At 48.5% G+C, this 24,141-nt stretch overlaps 1 protein-coding gene across 2 annotated transcripts in view; it reads left to right on the top strand.

The window, feature by feature from the left end:
* Positions 1–6,091: 6,091 nt before the first annotated feature.
* Positions 6,092–24,141, top strand: part of WWC3 (WWC family member 3) — a 113,444-nt gene continuing 95,394 nt past the window's right edge. Inside the window, exon 1 of one of the 2 annotated variants that reach the window (XM_081221359.1) lies at positions 6,092–6,393. In XM_081221359.1, the coding sequence (XP_081077485.1) occupies positions 6,107–6,393 (287 nt within the window). In that variant the 5' untranslated portion in view covers positions 6,092–6,106. Of the gene's footprint in view, positions 6,394–17,962; positions 18,176–24,141 lie in introns of those variants that run through there. The other variant, XM_081221360.1, reaches the window with a different exon arrangement.

The raw sequence follows: 24,141 nt of genomic DNA, 5'->3' as shown, positions 1-24,141 counted from the left end.
AGAAACACAGAGCAACTGGTTATCAAGTCAGGAGGTGTGATGGGGAATTTACGTGTCCACCTGACTGGACCACAGGGTGCCCAGATATTTGGTCAAACATTCTGGGTGTGTTGGTGTGGGTGCTTCTGGATGGGAGGAACACTTGAATCAGGAGATTGAGGAAAGCAGATGTGGGTGGGTCTCATCCAATCCGTCAAACGCCGGAGTAAAACAAAAAGATTGACTCTCCTGTGAGTCAGTAAGTAAGGGGGAACTCCTCCTGCCTGACTGATTGTGCTGGGTCATCCGCTTTTTCCTGCCTTTGGACCTGAAGTGAAACATCAGCTCTTCTGGGGTCTCCAGCCTGCTGGCCTTGGACTGAAACCGTATCATTGGTTCTCCTGGGTTTCCAGTTTGCTAACTCAACTTTTCCTTACTCAACCTCCATAATCACATGAGCAAATTCCTTATAATGAATCTCGATATATGTATCCTATTGGTTCTGTTTCTCTGGAGAACGTTGACTAATACAGAGGTCAGATGGGATAGCTGAGCTTTGATCCCAGGGCTGATGCTTTTTAGCAGTGGCCAGATCACATTGGCCTAGTTACTTACATTGTGTGGGCCTTGATTTCCCCACTAAAAGCCCAGGTAGAACAAATGTTACCATCAATTACACGTGTATTACAGGGCTTCTCTACATCAGCACTGACATTTGGGCTGGATAATTCTCTGTTGTGGGGTTGTCCTGGGCCCTGTAGGATGTTGAGCGGCAGCCCTGGCTTCTACTCACTGGATGCCCGTAGCCAACATCTCCAGATGTGGCCAAATGTCCCCTGGGGGCCACAATCGCCCCCGGTTGAAAAGCACTGATCTATAACAAACATCTCGGGGTTGTTGTTTCAGGATCTAATGACGTTGCCTGTGTTCCAAAACTGTTCCATTCATGCTATAAAAGAGACTAATTTATAATGCTGGTGTCATCAAATGAGAAAAAAAAAATGTTAATAACCCAGAGACTGCTCATTTCTGTGTCGGATAAATCCGCCTTCTTGTTTCTGTAAAGCCTGAGACTTCCAAGCTGGTCTGCTTGGCTCATAAAGCAGAGGTCTGCAGTTGAAGAATCTGTTTTTCCAAATCCACTGGGGACCCGAGTCATAATCCTAAACAGGAGAGAACCCGGCCAGGAGGAAGCATCGTGTAGTATGCCGGCTCATGGCAGCTGTGTCTTCTGAAAATTATGGATTGCCTGGAATACATTTCCATTTGGCTCGTTACCATTTTGTGCAATACAACCCAAGGGTTGGAAAGGAGAAGAAGTAAAAATATAGCTTTGGAAGGGGAGACCTGGAGAGGAAGCAAGTGGGTGACAGCAAATATTCTAAGTTTGGGAGAGAAATTGGTCTTACTTTTTTTTTTCTTAAAACTGAAGTTTAATAACCCAGGTACAAATGCCGAGTCCGCCTAGAACATGACAGCCATGAACCAACGCCAAGGGCATTGCTGTGCGCGGAGAAGCCAACACGCAGCAGAATAAAGCACTAAAGTGACCAAACAGACGGCCTGGTTTACTCACACGGCTGACTCTTCCAGAATACTCTGCATCTCTTTGGGATGGAAGATCAGGACATGAGAAAAACCTCATCTCAAAACTGCACAAATCTACCCAAGTCAAGGAAGTCCCATTTGAGAAAAGTGCTCCCAGGCTCCCCGTCCACACTCAAAATCCAAACAAGGGCGTTTCCGATCACAAGTCAAATAAGTGTCTAAAGTTGAAGACAAAGTCGGGGAAAAAAAAAACCTCAGGGAATAGCCCCACCCGCCCGCTTTTAGTTCCTGAGCCTGGGGAGAGGTTTCGGCTTAGGGATCTCGGCATTTGCTCTGTGCCTCTGCAGACCCTAAACCGGCAAGACAGGAATTAGCCAGAACTCCATCTGATCTTCTCTACAGCTTGTGGATTTGCATTATTTAAATATATGGGAAGCGCCCATAATTGAGTAACTATTCCAGCATTTAAAGAATGCCAAACAATGAGCCATTTCTTCTTCAGAGCCACTCTGGCCCATTTCCGTTTTCCTCTTAGCACATTGTGTAGAATTACCCACTGTGTCACTTCCTGGAACACGCGATTGTTTATACAAGCAGGCAAGACTTCTCCAGCAGTATTTATTTCTCTCATTTTCGACATGACGATTGCAGCCCTCCCGGTGCTCCCTTTTCCAGAAGCTTCCCAAGTATTGAATGTGGATAGAGGCAATTTTGTACCTTCCTTGATAACTCAAGGTTATCCTTTGGGAAGAGAAGGTGGAATCCGAGTAAAAATCTTCAAACTCTTGGGCATGCTTGCCTGGCATGCAAGGAGTGTGTTGGATTTACTCCTTAAGAAGCATTTTAAAGAAAATATTCTGCAAGCTTCACTTGAGGGCATTTTAACAGTTTGGGCAAGGGGGGATTCCCCAAAGGGTCTACAAGGAGAACAGGTATCAATATTTGCATCTCCAGTACCCAGGGCCTAAGTGGATTTTTCCTGAGCTGTTTTTCCATCAGAAATCTTGGTGGGAGGAGAGGTCGCTACAATGTTTGTACTTTAGTTGTTGGCAAGGCTGTGGTATGAATATGGAGCCAATAAAGAATGCATAATTGTGCCTTCGGCTCAGACGAAGCCTCCGTTCCCTGCAGTGTTTTGCGTGTGCTTGTGTTTTTCAGTCCAACATGGAAAGCCCCACTTGACTGTGAGAAAGACAGGCCTTATTCTCCCTAACAATTAACACACGCACACAAGACTTCCCAATATATGGCAAAGCTGGGGAGGCAAGATTCCCCTCACCCCCCCTACCAACTTCTCTACCATCCCAATGCCCCGCACAGGTCTTTAGGGACCGTCAGTTTCTGCCTGGGGCAAACATTACAAGGGAAGTTGGAGGCCTCGGTCACCCAAGTTCTGGTCTCTTCCTTTTGTTGGCTCATTTTAGGAAGACAACTGCGGCCGGCCTGCTTCGCTTCTCTGACTCAGAGAGGTCCAGGGGCCGTGGGTGGGCCTGTGGATAAAGCCTTTTCAGTGAGGGGCTTCCATCTGTCTCCACTGGCACGCCGTGTGACATTTCTTCCCAATTCTCCTCTGTTAATGTGCAAATGAAATTAGGACTATGTGTAGATGTTGTCACGATGGTCAAATGGTTTATATTTGCTAAGTGCTTGGAAGAATAAGCACAGCAGACTCTCTGGGGTCAGGCTCCCTAGAAGCAGGGCTCAAGGAGGGGTAGTTCTCATGCAAGTGATGGATGGGGGTAGGGGAGGCAGGCTAGAGAGGAAAGGAGCTAGCAAAGCCATGGTAGCCCATGGGGGGCTTTGGAGGGTGAGGTGCACTGCACTTCGTCCCACCAAGGCAAGGGGCCTGGTCTGTCATACTGCAGAAGCGGTCCTGGGCCAGGGGCGGGGGGAGCATCACCTCTCAGACATCTGTCAGCCAAGGGTAATCCTCTGAGAAGGGTGTGCGCCCCAGCCAGGGAGATCTGGGCGAGGCGCCACCGTATCTGCTAGTAGATCAGCAGGTATTTGGTGACTGTGGCTACACGTGCCAAGGGGCAAGGGCTCAGGACTCGAGAATCTAAGGACCGGAGCCTCAGCTTCCTCATCCAAGCCATCTTCCTTTCGGTCTCACAAGGCCTCCCCTGAGTTCCCAGTCTGAACTGGCACCCTGGCTTGGTTTGTAGACAAGCCACAGTCCTAAATGCCTATTCTTGGTTTAGTCCCCGACTTGGGGGCTGGGGGTGCACAGACTCTTTCCCGTTCTCTGCAGCATCCCAACGCCCAGCACAGTGCCTGCATATGGTAGGTCTGCAGCCAGTCTGAGGAGTCCAGAGGAAGAGCTCATCCTCAGGGAAAGGCCCATCAACACGTGCCTCTTAGCTCCCCATGGGGTGTAGCTTCCCCCACCCCTGTTTCTTTATCTGATACTTTTTCATCTTGCCTTTCCTTCTGTGAGTCCTTTGATGTGTGTGGGTGTTCTCTCTCTCTGTTGAGGTTGGCGTCACTCCAATGCACTCCAGCCCCATTCAGGATAATTTTTAGTGATAGCGCCCAGATTTGTGAAATTCTGAAATGACACGATGCCTGGCAGGGAGGGGCGGGATTGCAGCTTCAGCCCAGCCACGTTGGGTGGTATGGTGACTGCAGCGTGGGCAGGGAGAGAGGGACAAGGCAGTGGCAGCCTCCTTGGTAATAAAGCATGCCGATCAGAAGGGAAGATGTCAGGGTAGCGACACTCAGCACTTGGGCATTCTCTGGACCATGCAAGATCACAAAGTATTTGCTTTTTTGATACGCTCCATCCCTTTCCCTTGGACATTTAATAATTGTGCATGTGTAACTAAAAGGACTCCAGTGGTGGAATTTCCGGCATATGATGTTCGGGTGGGGGCAGATTCTTGGAGAGCAAGGAAGTTTCTGTGTTGTGGTGGGAGAAGTGGAGGAAAGGCCTCCCTTGGATATGTCCCAATTACAGTCTCCAAGCCTTCACATTCCTTTTTAAAACAACTTTTCCCCTTATAAAAGTAATATAACCCTTTTACAAACAATTTAGACAGTAAATACGATAATTAAAAAAAAATCATCCCACTGAAGGAATGCAAACTGCTGTGAGCATTTGGGGAGGTTTTCCTCTAGTCTCTTCCCCTATGTAGCTAGATATGGATTGCTGTTAGGGTTTTTATCAGATCTTTTTGTATCACTGCAACAGTGTTTTAAAACCTCCCTGATACTTTCCTGCATTTCCTGGCATTCAGTCTTGTGGCCAGGGATCTGGAGCACTAAGTAGTAGCTGGGGGATTTGGAGGAAGAGAGAGCCCCATCTTTGGACTTCAGCTTCTCCAGCTATGAGATGTGAGTGGCACATAACTACCAATTACCATAGAGGTTTCATGTTTTAGGAGCTGACCTGGCTTCCGCCCAAGCAGTGGCCTACTTGGGTCTCCACTCACACTATTGGATCTTCCAGACTGGGAGATGCAAGAGCCCAGGGCAGGTCAGGGGGCCTGGCCCAGAGTGGGGACTTCGGATCAGCCCTGCTGGGGCTCTCCTGGCAGGGGTGAGAAGTGCCCACCTGCCCAGCTCCCCACTTCCAGGTGTGTCCTCCAGGTCCCACCCAAGAGGACCGGCGTCGGGTTCCTCCTCCAGCTACGAGCCCCCTCGGCCTCCCTTCCGGGGACTTACCCACCCTCGCGGGACCATCCTGGATATTCGGGAGACCCAGGGCGCAGCTCCCCTCCCCCACCAAGTGGGCAGAGAGGAGGACCCCAGACATCCAAGGCCTGAGAATGGGTGCAGTGAGGTGACCGCCCTCTCCCCCGGGAATTGTTTGGGCCCCAAGAGTCAGCCCCCGGCAGGCCGCGCCTGCAGCCCGGGTGGGGCGCCGTCCTCCCGGCCCTCCTTCCTCTCCGCGGTGGCCCGGGGGCGGACGGACGCGGCGGCGCCCATCCTGGCTCCCGTGCGGTTTCCCGGCGAGGCCCAAGGAGGTGGTGGAGCGGGAGAGAAGAGGGAGGAGCGGGCCGAGCAGGAGGGGAAGACGGAAGAACACTGAGCGGGGTTGGGGGTGTGGGAGCAGCCGGCTGGGGAGGAGGAGCAGAGCAGCGGGCGGGGGTGGGGGGCACAGGAACCAAGAGCCGAGGAGCCCCCAGGAGAGACCGGAGGCGGAGCAGCCAAGGGAGACTGAAGGGCTTGCAGCAAGCGGGGGAGGAGCCGCCGAGGGAAAAGAGGATGGGGAGGGGCGGGGCAGTTCGGGGCGGGGCCTGCGTAGCCCCGCCCCCACCGGGCCGCGCCGAGGAACGAAGATGGCCGGGCGCGCCGCGGGAACTGAGGGGCCGCCGGTAGCGGCTGCGGCAGCTCTGGGGCTGTGACTCCACGAGCGGCGGCGACTCGAGTGACCCAGGCGGCGCGGGCGGCGGCGCGCAGGGCCGGGCGGCAGGCGGGCGGCAGGCGGGCGCCGGTGCGCGGGCACCGGGCGGAGGATGCACCGGGCGCGGCGGGCGGCTCCCCGCGGCCGCCCCCGCGCCCCGGACGCCGGGCCTTAGTGCTGGCGGAGGAGGCGGCGCGCGTGGGGCGGCCGGGCGGTGGTGGGGCCCGCGCCGTCATGCCGTGGCTGAGCGGCGGCCGGCGGCGGCGGCGGGGACAGCCGCGCGAGGCCCCGCGGGAGCCGCCTCAGCCCGCGCAGCCGCCGCGGGAGCCGCCGCCGCCGCCCGCGCCCCCCGCCGCGGCCCCCGCGCCCCCCGCGACCTCCGCGCCGCCACCCCCACGGGCCCGGGAGAGCGCCGAGCTGCCGCTGCCCGCCGGCTGGGAGGAGGCGCGCGACTACGACGGCCGCGTCTTCTACATCGACCACAACACGCGCCAGACGTCGTGGATCGACCCCCGCGACCGGTAAGGGGGGCGCGGGCCCCGGCCAGGATTAGGGCGCCCCATACCTTGGGCCCAGGGAGAGGATCGAGGACCCGGGAGGCCTCCGGGTGTGGGCGAAGATCGTGAGTCCTCCGCGCCCGGCGAGGATCCGGGCTCCCCCATCCCCGGGCCCCTGGCCGAGGATCGAGGCTCCCCCTCTCCCGGCCTCGAGCCCCAGGAGTGCGGAATCCCCGGCCTCCACCGCGGGGCGGACACTCTGACTTGGTTCCCTCACGTCACCCGCTGACCGACGCCTGGGAGCTGGGCGCCTGGAATTTCCTCTCCAGGGGCTGACGGATGGCCCTCTCTTCCTTTTTCCTCCGCGGTCTCGCCCATCCCTGTCGGGCCTCCGCGGCCCACCGCCCCTCGGCTGTGGCCCTACAGGCGCCCCCGACCTCGCGGTGGCCAGATGAGCTGTCATCTTGCAGCACAAACGTGCGCCCCAGCCTCGTGGTGTGGGTTCCTTGTCTGGCGGGCTGAACTTAGTTTCCATGCGAAGACTGTGCCAGATGGGACACTTCAGGGATTCCCGATTCTTTGGAGTAACCATCAAACTTGTGACGGTTACTCTTTAGCGCCTTAAAAATTGAGTTAACATTCTGATTGAAAAAGCCTGTGTACTGCGGTCAGAATGGGCTATGATTAGACCCATATGCTTTTGGAATAAAGGGAAAACAAGAGTTGAATTTTAGGTTTCCTTTTTGTGCAAGATCCGAGTAGAGCATTAAATTGTCTTATTATTCACGTAAATAAATCCTACGGAGTGAAAAACGGATGCTTCTAAAAGCACCACCAGATTATGATTAATTAAGTTCATGTACTGACTTCTTCGTTAACTTTTTGCTCGATTGTCTGTTGGTTTCAGTGGTTCAGCTGCTTTTGGGGAGAGGCATTTTTTTGTGGAGTTGGAATTCTGTTGAAACCAAGGGATTACAGTGATTATCTGATATCTTGTCCTATATGGAGCAACTTCTTTCCACACTGGGCCTGAGTGCCAGAAAGGAAATACTGCAAGCTTCCCAGTGATTTTGAGACTTGAAAAGGCCCAGCGTGGTGACAGGCTCCTGCTTCCTCCTACCTGCCCTGGAAAGGCAGCGCTGCATGGCACTGGCGTTTGAAAATAAACCTTTGGGGAGGGAAGCTGCTAAATTATTGTTTGAAGATTTCTCTGGGTTCAGATAGGGAAAAACAAAGAAAGGCGAAAGGATCATGGTTCCTTAACATTCTCTTTGAACATGGCAAGCTTCTGGACTCAGAAACTTAGATTATAGCACAGTGTATTGGCTTAAAAATATGCGTAGTTATTTTGAAAATCAGGTGAGATCATATTATAATTTTAACCAAAGGCTAGAGCCACAGCTGTCTGATCAAGCCTTGGATGGTTCTGGAGTTGGTAGAACTGCTTGGAATGCGGTGCCCTTTTATGCTGTATGTCTGTTAAAAATCCAAACAACTGGAAAATGAACCAATTAAAAAATACTGCTTTGCTTAGAAAAGGCAAAGACTCATTTTATGAGGGTAATATAAAACAGTTGTGGTTACATTGGAGCGTGGATTCATGATGAAAAGTATAAATGTAAGAGTTTCCATTTTAATGGTACAACCCAGGCCATAGGTGAGCAGACCCCACAGAAGACAGCTTGTAGAATCTTCCTTTCCATGTATTTCATACACATTTCCTATGTTCCTCTTTCCAGAAATCTGTTACTGAATGACATTTTATCCATCACTTATGGTACAGGTTTTTAAAAAGCCCCGTTTCTAATGCTAAAATTGTCGGTGGAGTGAACAAAAGTGGACATTTTACATTTTTTTGTAAAGTGAAAACGGGTACACTTTTATGAGACACTGTTTTTATAGTGAGCGAAAATTCAGCAGGGGACAGCTTGCACTTCAGCTCCCATAATACCTTGCCCGAAATATGTATGGAATGCTCAGCGAGCCACAGACATTTAAGTGGAGTCTACGGAAGGGTGTAAATGCTCTAATAGTCATTCTTCTTCTTTCACAACAGAACCCTGCCGATTTTTATAGGTGACCGGTTATCCTTTAAAGTTGTAATTGATTTTTATGATTTTTATGATATGGAAAAAACCGTGTGTCAGAGCACAGCATTTTCTCCATGTGCATCTGACAGTTAAAACCCTTTTTGAGTTGCATTTGATTCCCACGACTGGAAGACGGTATTCAAAAAATGAGGACTTTCGGGCTTCCCTGGTGGCGCAGTGGTTGAGAGTCCGCCTGCCGACGCAGGGGACACGGGTTCATGCCCCGGTCCGGGAGGATCCCACATGCCGCGGAGCGGCTGGGCCCGTGAGCCGTGGCCGCTGAGCCTGCGCGTCCGGAGCCTGTGCTCCGCAACGGGAGAGGCCACAACAGTGAGAGGCCCGCGTACCGCAAAAAAAAAAAAAAAAAAAAAAGGGGGGGGGCGGGGGGGACTTTCCCCAAACAGCTTCCAAATGGAGAACTGTCAGGAGAGGCAAAGAAATAGGTTCTTAAAGAAAATGAAATTATAGGGGAATAGATGAACGTAGTCGGTTAGGCAAAAATTGTTGCCGACTGAAAACATCATTTCCTATATAATTTATTAAACCTAATAGCATAAAATATGCTGGCGTAAGCAAGGTCACCGAGGGCCAAGGTTTGTAAACAGACTCTGCTACAGCTTTATAGTAATTCCATTCAATGTTGTATTTAACAACAGTGGGCCTTGCCAGCTCAGGGTGTGTTGGTGAATTATTGTAGCCGTACTTTCTTTTTCAAGTTACAACGAAGAGGTTGCAAACGTGAGGCGACATCTTTACAGATGTGGCTGCAGATGTGTAAAAAAAAATCTCAATATTTTCAAAACAGAATTTCTTTAGTTGGAGTATGAACCCACCTTAGGTTTAAATTCACTCTCTGCAGATCGGTACTGTGCATATAATTTTCATAGTTAGTTTTCTGGGAATCATACCCAAAAACTTTGTTAAAAAATATAAAGTTGGGGGCTTCCCTGGTGGCGCAGTGGTTGGGAGTCCGCCTGCCAATGCAGGGGACACGGGTTCGAGCCCTGGTCTGGGAAGATCCCACATGCCGCAGAGCGACTGGGCCCGTGAGCCACAACTGCTGAGTCTGTGCGTCTGGAGCCTGTGCTCCGCAGCGGGAGAGGCCCCGACAGTGAGAGGCCCGCGTGGCGCGATGAAGAGTGGCCCCCACTTGCCACAACTAGAGAAAGCCCTCACACAGAAACGAAGACCCAACACAGCAAAAATAAATAAAATAAATCAATAAACTCCTACCCCCAACATCTCCTTAAAAAAATAAAAAATAAAAAAGTTGGGACTTCCCTGGTGGTCCAGTGATTAAGACTCCTCTCGCTCCCAGTGTAGGGGGCACAGGTTTGATCCCTGGTCGGGGAGCTAAGAATCCCACGTGCTGCATGGCGCGGCCAAATAAATAAATAAGATTAAAAATAAAGTTAATTCACCATTTTTGTGACTCGTAGTTTCTGTGGGTGAGTTGTGTGTGGTTTACATTAGTGACACATGTGTTCCACATACATCAACTCAGAGTTCAATGGCCACTTTATAAAAAGGTATTTACCATTTGGGTGGATAATATGGGAAGAACTTTTTTGCCTCTTTTGGAAAAATTCAGTGCCTTTGACATGTATATGTCTGCTTCTTGCAGGGTTGTATTGATATTAACCTGTAGGTGGACTGATCTGTTGAAACTTAGTGTTCTGGGAATGCCAAGCTCGAGCAGTTTGAGTGGTGGACCATGTCACATTTGAGATCAAAGCAGAGTATTAAATGATCAGGATGATGGTGGAAGGCCCAGATTATATCATGACAAAAGCTTTTAGGGATCCATTTGTTCACGAGATGGGGTTTGACCTGCGCCACATGGAGAAATTCTGTGATATATTAAAAGTCTTTTGAACAGGCTGTTGCTTTAAGAAGAAAACAATCCATGGTTCCGGAATTTGCCAGGTTGGAGCCCCACATAACAGGGCCAGATGGCATCATTGCTACCTTCTTGGAACCTTAATTCAGTGTTAATTAATAGGAGGTTTACTATATTTACCCCGCAGAGTCTATTTTGGGATTATATAAACTTTCTGATAAGCAAATAATGATTTTTCCATTTTTCATTCTTTAAGATTATAGGTAGTCTCTGTATACATGGGGGAGTGTCTTGCTTTTCAGGCTATAAGGAGTGGGCTTCTGTAAGAATCTTCTTCCATTTAGATGATCAACAACCACTTCTTGGTTTGTTCCCCGTCTAATGTCTTTCTTTCTTTCTTTTCTTTTCTGTTTTCTTTCTTTTTTTTTTTTTTTTTAAGAGGAGTGAATGGAAAAGTCATTCATTTCCAAAAATAGCTCCCGGATGTTTGGGAATCTCTAAGTTTCCTTTTCTTCCCTTTCGCTCTGATTTTGGAAGTGGAAAGTGTGTTTCACCTCTGGTAGGTTCTAGTGCATAAACCTTTGGGTCAAGTGACATGTTAAAGGTCACCGGGTGAGCCCGGTGAGCTGCTTCTAGCCTGGGTCCTTTTGCTAATTGGCTGCCTTCCCAGTAAATTCAGTAAAATTAATCTGATGGGAAAAAAGCAGAGCTAAATTTTCCTGAGTTCAGTTATCCCCATTCAAATCCAGTAATATGAAGTAATAGTTATAGATTCTTGGCCTCCTGTGTGCTGGGATGGTGGATGGAGACCAAGTTTGTCTGGGAGATGGGAGACACATAAAATGGAGACGGTGATGGTCACCAGGCACCATTATCAGGTGGTGATGGCTTCGGAGAAAAGGAGGAGCGCTCACTAGAGCCTGGGGGTTCTTTATCCTTGTCCATCATCTCCTAGGTTGAGCGTTTCTCGTGCTTTCTCAGTGCTGGGGATGAGAAGGGGGAATGTGAGGAAAGTGCTGTGGAAGAGGAAGTGCTGGGTGCGTTTGGAATAAGAGCGAACCGTTCAGTTTTGACTGACCCCGAGTCTTCGTGTAAGGCACGTCAGGCTCGGGCAAGACCACGCGTGGCTTGAATCCTCCAGCTTTGTTCTTGGAGGAGCCAGGGCCGCTTCCTTCCAACTCCTCATCTTGTATATGAGGGCTGTAGCCAAGGCGTGCGTCCCACCGGCTGTGGGAAGGACAGGGACTTGAGCTGAGTCTTCTGACCCTGATGCACTGCGCTGTCACGTACGCCACCCCACTGCCCAGTCCCTACTCAGTTTGAAGCGTACTGCCTCTGTTCATTTGTTCATTCGATCACCCATTCATTCATTCAGTAACTGTGGGACAGCCTCTCCATCTCAGGCACCCTTCCGGGTTCAGGACTCCAGTGGTGAGCACTAGCGGACAGGTTCCTGCCTCCGTGGGGCTCACTCGTGCCCGTGTCCTCTTCCCTGAGGCCTCACCGTGCCGCTCCTGCCTCCTGTTCTCCCCGCTGGGATCCCTTGGGTCTTAGGACATACGTGGAGTGCTTATCGTGTGCCAGGCACTTGGTGGATTCTCTCACTGAAAGCCCACGAGGGCTGCATGAGTTGTAGGTGGACAGGTGATGGAGCCGAGGCCAAGGGGGTTGACTTAGTAACCTCGCTTCCCAGAGCCAACGAGGAGGCATCTGTCTGACCCCGGAGTTGAGCCCAAGTCCACCACCTAACCTGACCTTCCCTTGGCTGGGTAACCGTGTGCCCCTTGTACTGTGTTATACCCACTGGTTACTTTTATCTTAAATTCACTGTTGTTTGATATTTAACAGACACCTCCCCCCTGCCCCGATAGAATAATGGCCCTCCAAAGATGTCCATGTCCTAGTCTCCTAAACCTATTAATAAGTTACCTTCCAACACAGATGGCATTTGTAGGTGGGATTAAGTTAAGAATCTTGAAATGAGGTGATCATCCTGGATTATCTGGGTGGGCACAGTGTCATCGGAAGAATCCTTACAAGAGGGCAGCAGGAGGGTCAGAGTCAGAGAAGAAGATGGGACGGCAGAAGCAGACGTTGGAGTCATGTGGCCATGAGCTGAGGAATGCAGGCAGCTTCTGGAAGCTGAAAGAGCCAAGGAGGTGTATTTTTCCAGAGCTTGCAGGTGGAACGCGGCCCTGCTGACACCTTGATTTTGGCAGAATGAAACTGATTTTTGACTTCTGACCTCCAGAACTGTGAGGTAATAAATGTGTGTTGTTTTAAGCCACCTGGTTTGTGGCAGTTTGTTACAGCAGCAGTAGGAAACCGATACGCCCCATGTGTTGTTTTCCCAGAGACAGTGGAAGCATGTGGTCAGCTTGGTGTCCGTTGATAACAGCCCCACTAGCTGGTATTTGTCAGGCGCTCAGGGGGACCGCGCCGGGCGTTTTATATCCGTTCTCTTGTTGCCTCCTCACACACTCCTGGCAGGCCTGCACCTTGTGGATTGAGCTTGGAGCTCCATTCCCTTTCGTTGCCAAATACCGTTCCCTGGTGGGGCTGCACCGCGTTTTGGAAGCCGCCCTGAAGCGCCCTCCCTGTTCAGGTGTCCTTGCAGAATTTAGGAAATAGCTATGTCTTTCATGCCACGATGTCAACTCCCAACTGTTTTACTCAGAGAAAAATGACCATTCATAGGTTTACAGTGTCAAGATGTAAACACGACCTCGTGTACTCGGTGAAAAGTACGAGGTTTCAGGCTTGCTGTGATCAGCTGTTGTCTGTCCTCGTTTGTCTGATGCTTGTTTTGGCCCCTTCAGAAGTAGGAGTGGGCTTCCCCACTGGGGTTGTGCACAGTGGAACTGGCCGGGAAGTTCAGGAATGCTGGCGCCCCCCCCCCCCATGGGCCAGGTAGCCCCGAGTTTTAAGCTCCCCTGGAGATTACAGTGTGTAGCCAAGAGTCACAGTTTTGTGCCAGGGCCAGTGGAAAAGTGAGGTATAGGAGGTGCTGATGTTTAACAGAAGTGGACATGGCAATCTTAACATCGCGAGACTCGGCGCATTTATTAATTTTTCTCTGCAAATTGCACAAAGACGGTCATCTGTCTAATTTCGAAGGAGGAGAAGGTGCCCTCGTCCTGTGGCTCATTGCTAGCACGACTGGCAGACCTTGCCTGGCAGGTCAGGGCCAAGGCCAGGGTCACACCCAGCCAGCTCGCTGGGCTCCAGTCTCCAGGAGGGGCCTGGCATTCCGAGAGCAGTTCGGGGATGGTCCGGCTGCAGCCACCCACGTTCGCACCCTGCCCTCCTTTCTCCTTCCGTCCGGAAATGCCCCTCGCACACACTGCCCTTTCTCTAAGAGAAAATTAAAGATTGTAAAGAGGGGGTGGTGCTGTCCTCACAGTAGGCCCTTCGGAGGCCTGTTGTACTCACTTATGAAGCTTAATGCACTTCGTGTGATGAATCAACTGATGGATGCAGCCAGAGGAGCGAGAAACTTAACAGAAATTGATTGTTCGACATCCTGGTGACCAAAAAGCTGCCTGATTGAGTTTTTCTTTGCAAGCGGCTGTGCTTCTCTCCTGCAGACCCCACTTTGCAGTCTCTGTTGGCGCTGTGCTCTGATGCACAGATGTGCGTGGTCCTGACGGTGGAAGCCCTTTAAAATGTTCCGACCCACAGGGACCCGGGGTGTTTTTCTATTATACGGGAACCCACTGAAGTCTTCGTTCTTGCTTTACTACAATGACACAATGTGGAAGTATGCAGAGCGCGAGAAAACCCCTGCCTGCCCCTGCCCCAGGTACCCAGCATTATAATAGCTTGCTGTGTGGCCTGCCCCTCCCTTCTCTACACCTCTGCCTAAGTATATGTGCGGAAGCCCGGATACTTGGTTTGGAAGTTTACGTGAATGGGATCCTGCTGTCAATTTGTTTTTCTGTGACTTGCCATTTTCACTTAACAATATGTCCAGGCGCTCTTTCCGCCGTCAGAATGTAAAGATCTACCACCATTCTCTAAAAAAAAAACCTTGTTTTTATTGGGGTAAAAAGTCACATAACAAACTAACTCGTTTTAAAGTAAACAACTCAGTGGCATTTGGTACATTACCAGTGTTGTGCAACCACCGCCCTGTCCAGTTCCAAAACATTTCCATCACCCCAGAAGGAAACCCTGCGGTCATTAAGCAGTCTCTCCCCGCTCCTCTCGCCACCCCCAGCCCTGGCGATTGCCAAACCACCAATCTACTTTCTGTCTCTGTGGATTTGCCTGTCCCAGGCATTTCATATAGGTGGAATTCTATATTCCATACTTCATATCTCCGTAACTGTATACAGATGGCCTTTTGTGTCAGGCTTCATTCACCTGGCCTAGTGTCATTGAGGTTCATACATGTTGTAGGCTTCTGGTTTTGTGCTTTTGCTTCTTGGTTTAATGCAGAGGACACACCATCATGTGATCCTAACTGAGGACAGCCGTGCGAACTTGGCCCACGGGAGCAGCTGTCACCCTTTAAGAAAAATCAGTTGAGGATCAAAGAAAAGAGATCAACGTAATTTAGCTTTTAGTTTGTACTTTAAGAGAGAAGTATAAACTATTTCACATTTCTTTCTAAAATTAGGAACAGGTAGCCAAAAACGAATATATGGTAGGATTTTTATCAATCTAGATGCTGAGTCTGTGCCAGGTGCGATGGAGGGTGACACATAATTAATATCGCCTAGGCCTTTTCCTCAAGGGGATGAAAGTGCAGCTGGGGAAACAAAAAGAACCTACATGAAATAATAGGCCAGCAGCGCAGCGGTTACCAGCCTGCCGCCGGGGGAGCAGGGGTGGCTGGGGCGGGGAGATGGTCAGCCCTGAAGTCAGAAGTTACAGACAGTCCAGGTCCGCTCCTGCACCTGCACCTGCGGCATGCCACTGCGCAAGTCCCCACATTTCCTTGTGGCTGGATCTTCCTACGTGTACGAGAAAACAATACTTGTTGTCTGTTGAGGAACTGATGCTTGTTGAGTGTAAACTGTTTCCCAGATGTGATGGCTGCCCCTGGGAGATCTTAGGACAGGGGTTGGCAAACAGCAGCCTACAAGCTGAATCCCGCTGGCCACCTGGTTTTATACAGCCTGCAAGATAAGAATGGGATTTTCATTTTTAAATGGTTGAAAAAGAATCAAAAGAAGAGTAGTATTTCATGAAAGTTACGTGGATTTCAAGTCTCAGTGTCCATAGATAAAGTTTTATTGGAGCACGGCCACAATCGTGCAATTAGTTATTGTCTTTGGCTGCTTGTGCGCTATAAGGACAAAGTTGAGTCTCTGGACAGAGGCCATGTGGCCCACAAAACTGGAAATATTTACTGTCTGGCTCTTTACAGAAAACGTTTGCTGACCTCTGATCTTAGGAGAATACGGGGTCTATTTAAGGTAACTATTAGTCACTGGGGTGGGGTAGATGGGGGCTGGGGTGGGGGACCCAGGATAAGAAGACCCCAGCGGGAAGTTTAACCAACTAGAGAGAAGGGGCTCAGAAAGATAAAACCCAGCAGGGGACCCTTTAGTCAAGGAACCCTCAGTAGAGACTTCTCTCCTCCCCCTGAAAGGCTGCTGCATCTAACTGTCATAAGACAAGCAGGGAAAGTTAGATTAGATTATTTAAACAACATGCCAATTAAGACTACAGTTGAGGGATTTCCCTGGTGGTCCAGTGGTAAAGAATCCGCCTTATAATGCAGGGGATGTGGGTTCGATCCCTGGTCGGGGAACTACGATCCCACATGCCATGGGGCAACTAAGCCTGCACGCCACAACTACTGAGCCTTCGCGCCTCAACTAGAGCCCGTGTGCCCTGGAGCCTGCGCGCCACAGCTAGAGAGAGAAAACCCACGCGCCACAACTAGAGAGAAGCCTGCGCGCCACAGCTAGAGAGAGAAAACCCACGCGCCACAACTAGAGAGAAGCCTGCGCACTGCAATGAAAGATCCCTCACACCTCAACAAAGATCCCGCGTGCCAGAACGAAGACCCGACGCAGCCAAAAATAAATAAAATAAATAAATAATGAATAAATCTTAAAAAAAAAAAAAAAAGACTACAGTCGACCCTTGAACAACTTGGGTTTGAACTGCATGGGTCCACTGGATTTTTTTCAGTAGTAAATACCACAGCACAGAACTGTAGATACAGAAGAACTGTGGGTACAGAGGGCTGACTATAAGTTATATGCAGATTTTCGACTTTCTGGTGGGTGGGCACCCCTAACCCCTGTGTTGTTCAAGGGTCAACTGTACTTTATAATAAGAAGACAGGAAAATAAGCACTTTTAGAACGATTTTCATTAAAAATACACAGTTAATTTTGGGGATCTAATGTACAACATTACGATTATAGCTAATAGCACTGTATTGTGTACTTGAAAATTGCTGAGAGAGTAGATCTTAAATGTTCTCACCACAAAAAAGAAATGGTAATTATATGATGTCACGGAGGTGTCAGCTAACCCTACTGTGGTAGTCAGATTATTGCAATATATAAGTGTATCAAAATTAGCATGTTTGTGCACCTTAAATTTACGCAGTGTTATATGTCAGTTATATCTGAATAATACTGGGAAAAAATACACAGTTAAGAAGCTAAGGTTCAAAGGTACAAAACGTTTTAGTTCCTGGAAGAATTCGGGTACGGGACTCGCATTCTTTTGTGCTCCTAGGTAAACGAGGCTCCCCTCCCCCCATCTGTGCTTTATGAACTTGCGTGGTTTTTAAAGGCCAGTTACAGGAGTTGTGCATGTGCACGTATGTACCTGCTCAGAGCTGCTCTCCACCTCTCCCTACAGACCTGGAGACACAGAAAGCCCCCCTGGGACTGGTGTCACAGGGAAAACCCTTCATTAACCTTCTCCCCTTCAGAGGAAACCGAGAGGTGGTCAGACCCCATTCCACTGTACCATTCCAGCCAACACAATGCACAGAATGAAACTGGTAGGACTCCGTTTATGTAGCATTCCTGAAATAAGAAAACTATAGAGATAGAGGACGGATCAGTGGTTGCCAAGGATTACGGATGGGGGACAGGGGTGGGTATGGCTGTAAAAGAGTGGCATGAGGGAGGCTTGTAGTGGTGGACCGTTTCTGTATCTAGAAGCTACACACACACACACACACACACACACACACACACACGCATGTGAACTCTGAATAAGCTGTGTGGATTGTACACACACACACACACACACACACACACACACACGCATGTGAACTCTGAATAAGCTGTGTGGATTGTCCCAGTGTTGGTTACCTGGTTTGGTAACTGTACTTATGCAGGATGGGACCTTGGGGGAAACTGGGTGAAGGGTGCATGGAACCTCCCTGTATGTTTCTTTGCAACTTTCTGTGAATCTATAATTATTTTAAAATGTTAAAAAGGAAATTGGAAAATGAAGGAATCAAGCAGAGATCTAGTTATTCATAGTTTTTTTAAAAATTTTAACTACCTCCCTTCCTTTAACTCACTTATTTACATCTTATTCTGCTTTTTCTGTACAGTACCTAGCACATAGTAGGTTCTCAGTAAATGTTTGTTTCATGTATTTATGCCTGTAGAAACAGGTTTTATTTTTTCATAATGATAACCTTGTGTTTCTGTATTTCACTTTCTCGTATGTTCTAGAGTTCTCAAGAGCAGTGCCTTCTTGCCAACTGTCAGAGCCCCTGTTTTGTTGGAGTGGCCACCCTTGTCTTGACTCAGGGAATGTGACCCTCTCAGCAGCTCCTGGTGACGTCTTGATGGCTCTAAGCCAGTGGTTCTCAACTAGGGGTGATTGCCCCCCCCCAGGGGGCACTTGGCAATGTCTGCAGACATTTTTGATTGTCACAACTGGAGGTGGGTATGGGGTGCTCCTTGCATCTAGTGGGTAGAGTCCAGGAACGCCGCCAGATATTCTGCAAAGCACAGGATGGCCCCTACCACAAAAAGAATAATCCAGTCCTCAGGTGGCTCTAAGCCAGTCATAGAGCAGCTAGGCCTGCGGTTGGCGGAGGCAGGGGCATATGACCCAGAGCCGTCCAGCGAGCTGCGAGGGGAGGTTCGAGGCAGGCGTGGTGGAGCAGGAGGCTCCTTGTCCCCACAGACCTACAGAGAAGTACCTCCTGCCAGTTAGTGTCGTGCCTCCACCTAAACCTGGAGCTGGGCAGCCACGTCGCTGCCATAAAAACCAGCGGGGAGCTGCTGAGAAACCGAAGGTGGTGGCGTGGAAAGGCTGCATCTTTGTTAAGGTGGGTGGGTAGACATAAGGTTCTGGAGCTGCCTGCCTGCAGCAGCTTTTCATATGTGAAATGTAAAATAGCCAAGTCTCCTTATCTTTTAAAGCCAGTTGAATTGGGGTTTCTCTTCCTTGCAGCCGGCAGAGGCATCCTCACTTCTGTGTCTCTATCCCCTGTTGCCCTGTGTCCTCGCCGCTGGCGTTCTTCTTGGAGGCATAAGCTGCCACTGAGCAGCTGTGCTGCCGTTTATTAAATATCCCTCTGTTTTCGACCATTTGGATTATCCCTGATCTGTTTGATTATATAAGCACTGTCATTATTATGCTGCTAATGTGCAATTATTTTCTCTGTAGTGTTTTTTTTTTCCTTTCCATATTTGCCTGAAGAGATCTAGGCATGGGATAAATGCAGTCCAGTGGTTGTTGATTTGCTGGAATACACTTCTATTTTGGAATGTTTTAGAATTACAGAAAAATTGCAAAGATAGGGTAGTTTTCCTCACTGTTACTATTCTATATTAGCCTAGTACATTTGTCAGAACTAAGAAGCCTACCTTGATACGTTAGTATTAACCAAACTCCAGACGTTATTTGGATTTCACCAGTTTTTCTAGTAATGTCTTTTTTACTACTACAGTGGTCTTTGGAACTGTTAAATTGTTGATGTTTATATGGTTGAATTCTAATATTTGTTTTTCCTTCATCTCCCTTTTGTGAGTATTCGTGTGTCCTTCATGCATTTGACAGACTTGGTAGATGTGCTCTGAGGCTGGGTCGAGTGCAGGGACTCTAAAGCACTGGGATCATAGGCCCCAGGAAATTGGACACAAGGTAGAGGTTCTGAGTTTGGAAACACGCGCAAGCACACAGAAGCTTGCATATGCTTTCAGGAGGATTGCAGACCTCTCGAAGCCCATCTCTGCTTCCTGGAATAACAGAGGCTTCGTTTGAGAAAGGCAGACACCCCCAGAGGTGCCTGCCATGCACAGTATGTGTGTCGTTGACATAAGGGATGCATGCTCATGTGTTTGCTCTCACTAGCCCAGGTACATCATACAGCAGCCATTGTACAGTGATTTGTGGAGAACCTTCCACATGCTTTCTCTAACTCTTCCCAGCGTCATACCCAACCCAGCATTAAACTGTGGTGTGCAGTCACTAGATATGAGCCCCAAGTACTGGATAGGTTTCACATGAAAAGGGAGGTGATGGATGAACCTCAAAGACACTGTGCTAAGTGAAAGAAGCAAAAGACAACATATTGTATGATTCGACTGATACATGATGTCCAGAAAAGCCAAATCCATAGAGGTAGAAAGTGGATTAGTGGTTGCCTGGGGCTGGGGGTAGGAAAGGGGAGTGACTGCTAATGGGTACCAAGGGTGTGATTGGGATGATGGAAATGTTCTAAAACTGGATTATGTGTTGCACAACTAAGTAAATTTACTAAAAATCATTGAAATTACCCATAAAATGGGAAGATTTTATGGTTTGTAGATTATACCACAATAAAGTTGTTTCTAAAAGTCTTTTAAAGTGACTCTGTTTTTAAATTCAGGTGGTTGCCTTGTCTTGATAATTGGACAGACCAGGCTACGTAAATTAGACTTGGCAGCCTCTAACCGTGCAAAAGGCTTCTGGTCTTCTTAAAACGTTCATACAATCACCAGGGACACTTACCAAGAAGCCACACGTTAACATTGCCCAGGAGTTTGGCCAACTGTAAGGGGAGAGTACCACCATGTTACAACGGGTAATCATTACTAGGTTAGAAATATAGTTGGTCTCGTGAAGGAAACTGCCTCTATCGTTCAGAGGAATTTATCTTATAGAACGACTTACTAGCACTGCTGTTTGTTTAGAAAAGTTGATGTGATATCTGATTATGTGGCAGGCTTTGGGGTAAAATGAAGTTTGTGGATAAAGGACCAATTGATGCCTGGGACTTTCAGTATCAGCATTTTTATCTTTCACACGTTTTTGAAAGAACGTCTTAAAATTGTACTGTATGCTTTTTATTTCTTTTTGGATATACTAAAATGTAACATTTTCAGGACTTCCCTGGTGGCACAGTGGTTAAGAATCTGCCTGTCAATATAGGGGACACAGGTTCGAGCCCTGGTCCGGGAAGATCCCACATGCCGCGGAGCAACTAAGCCCATGTGCCACAACTACTGAGCCTGCGTGCCACTACTGAAGCCCGCGTGCCTAGAGCCCATGCTCCACAACAAGAGAAGCCACCGCAATGAGAAGCCCGTGCCCCGCAACGAAGAGTAGCCCTTGCTTGCCGCAACTAGAGAAAGCCTGTGCGCAGCAATGAAGACCCAACACAGGCAAAAATAATTAAATTAATTAATTAATTTTTTAAAAATGTAACATTTTCTTGATAGTTAAAGGTTTGTATGAGTGAACATGGGCATTGGTATGTTCTTGGAATGTACCAGTAACCACAGGGACCACCCGGATGTGGTTAGCCTTGATTTTAGGCATAGATGGTCTTGAGTCTGACTCGAGGCTCTGCTGTTTCACCTGTGCCCTAAGGCAGCATTTGGGCTCTCTGAGCCTTGGTTTCCTCTTTTCAGAAAATGGGGACACTAAGGTCAATGTCCAGTGTGTAGTAGACACTCATATTTTCATTGTTCTTGTGGTCGTACAGAATAGTCACTCAGCTTAGTGATTCTTCAAGGTCTTTTCTCTTCTGCCTGTCAAATTTTCCTCCCCCCTTTACGTCACTTCTGCTTCTGAATTGCTTCCTTAGTTTCCTCCTCCTTGTGTAGCACTGGAGACTCACCAGTGTAAAGAAGCACTCAGAGTGCATGGTGACTATTTTTCCTCTCTGCTTAGAGCTCTTCTTTGCATTCCCTTGGCTTTGTGGCTGGGTACATGAAGTTGCTGGAAATGAAATGTTATGAACAGATTAGAGCAGAACCATCAGGCTTTTTGGGTAAAGGGCTAGATAGTAAATATTTTAGGTTTGGCAGGCCACAGGGTGTCTGTTGCAACTGCTCAACTCTGCTGTTGTAGCTCAGAAGCAGCCATAGGCAATACCTAAATGTGGATGTGCCTGCCTGTGTTCAATAAAAACTTACTTACACAGACTGGAGGCAGGCTGGATTTGGCCCTTGGGACTTAGTTTGCTGACCTGTGATCGATGTCATACTTGTTTGTGTACTGTGTTAACACCACCAAAGCGTTTGCATCTTCAGCTTTCATTGTAGTTTGTATTAGCTAGGATGCAAATCTGAAAAAACCCCAAACATGTACAGAATTATTGATTTCCAGGTATGGATGTCATCATGTTGCAGAATTTGGTATTTGTAGTACTCGGTGATGTTAGAGGTTTTACAAATTCACATCACGTGATTAGACCTTGTTCCATAATTAATAGACACTTAATACTGGACAGATATTAAGAATAAGAGAAGTTGATTCAGGGTCAAGATCTTCAGCTATATCTTCTTGGCTACCTTGTGCAATACCTACAAGACAGTTTTCGTATGTGTATTAACAGCTTTTGGATGTACATTTAAAGGCACAGGTGAACTTACTTTTGGGTTGAAGTTAAATTTACCCAAATCGTTGTGCTGTTTGGTCTTGAAAGGGAGCTCTCAGAACGCATGTCTGTACTGATGCCCCTGGAAGGTCCTCGCTCTTGCGGGGCTCGCATGCCAGTGGTGGGATATGGGAAAGTTGCTGAAACGGGGTTAGGAAGGTGGTGAAAGACGTTAAGTCACTTCAACAGTTAACCTAAAGATTTTCCTAGCAGCCGGTGCCCAAAGCTGTAAGAGAGATTCCCACCCCAGGTTCTCGGATTCCGCTCCAACAGTGATTCTCAGCTAGGGGCGACATCTGGAGACTTTTGGTTTTCACAGCTTGTGGGGAGGGCTTGGTACTGACATGTAGTGGTGGAGTGGCCTGTCTGCTTCACCCTGCCTCTGGGTCCTTGCGGTCTGGGGGAGTGCCGGGTTCTGCCAGCATCGGCACAAGGAAGCCGGGCCTTTTCCCTGGCCTGTGCTCAGCTTTGCTGACGGGGCTGCGAGGAATGTCATGGAACGGGAACTGCTGTGCAGCAGATGTGTTTCGTTTTTGTTATTTTAGCAGTTGAGCGGGGTGTTTAAAGAGTAGGTCTTTAGAGAAGATTTACATATACTTTTGGAATGCCCATACAATGTTGTAAATTCTTGTTTCAGAAATGAGTTTTTAATTATTATTCTGACTAAAGAAAAAGTGAGCAGTTACTCCCTAATGGTTGGGTGGTTTGGGGTCTAAAATGATGAGGCTGGAGCCCACAGGGGTCAGCCCTGCAGAGCTCTTTCACGTTGTGACTTTTCCTCAGGAAAGGCACGTAGCCGACCTGGCAGTGCTCTCCTGGCCGTGGACAGACAGACTGCTTCAGGAGGCATCTCACATAAATCATCCTGTGATTGGTCCGGCCCAGGTCAACCCGCGATTGCCATCTCATTCACCTCAGCGAGACACCGGAAGCCAAAGCCGTCTCCCCTCCGATATCACAAACCTCCAGGATGTCACCATGCAGATGGCATTTGACGAAAATGTCAAGGATTACCAAGAATAGCTTCTTGCATTTCCACGTACTTAAGGGAGAAGGACAGAGCTCCATTTGCATTTTAAGTGCCACCTCGGTGGCCAGAACCAATAATTCCCGTTTGAGCCGCTCCCAGCTCTATCCTGGGGCTTTAGACATCCTTTCCATTTCGAAATAAGAACTCACGTACTTATTTTACCTTGAAATTTCTTAATAGAATTCTTTTTCTTACGCCATTTATCACCTGGCTCCTTTAAAAATATGGATCACTCTAAAGTTTTATATAAACATGGAACTGATAAAATCCTTGTTTTTCCTGAGTCATTGTCAGCATCTCAGTTCTAAATCCAGTGCCAACTCAGTAAACATTTGGAATCCAAAGTCTGCATTTCCTTCAGCCAGGCTAACTTTTATTTTGTTATGTAAAGTAGAGAAACATAGACTTTCTTTCCATCTGTTTGGGGTGCTTAGTAGCCGCTCTTTTCATTGGTCGGAGTTGGGGGGTGGGGGTGGAGTGCTACTTTTCCCATTTTCAGTAAAGCTCTGTGGATTAATCCCAAGCAGGTTGTGGGGTAGGAGGAGGAGCTAAGTTCTTCCTGGCTTTTCCGCCATCCTGAGCTGTGAGGTTGGTGTGTGGCCTGCTCCCCAGACTTGTGGGTAGTTCAGAGTCAACTTGGATTGCACAGGAGCTCCTCATTGATTGTGGACCAGAAAACACAAGCACGCCTTTGCGTCTTTCCTCTCTTTCCCGTGATCTTTTTTATGTCTCACTGGTGTTTGGTTGCTTTACCTCTCCACCTGGAGTTAAAGGAGGTGCCTTGACCTATTCCAAATTACTAAAATAAACAAAAATTAGGAAATTTTCCGAGAAGCAAACCAATGACATAACGGTACCGCAGGCATACGAGTTACTGGAATTGGTTTTGTGAAACAGTTGGCTCGTACTGTTTGCAAAGCTGGGTTTTTTTCCTCACCAAAAAGGTAGCCCTACGTAAAGTTAATTGTTCCCGTATTAAGTTCTTTTTTCCTCCCTTGAAAGTA

The sequence above is a fragment of the Mesoplodon bidens genome (assembly GCF_964165515.1).
Source record: "Mesoplodon bidens genome assembly, chromosome: X".
Classification (NCBI taxonomy): domain Eukaryota; kingdom Metazoa; phylum Chordata; class Mammalia; order Artiodactyla; family Ziphiidae; genus Mesoplodon; species Mesoplodon bidens.
This window is presented reverse-complemented; position numbering and strand designations above follow the sequence as displayed.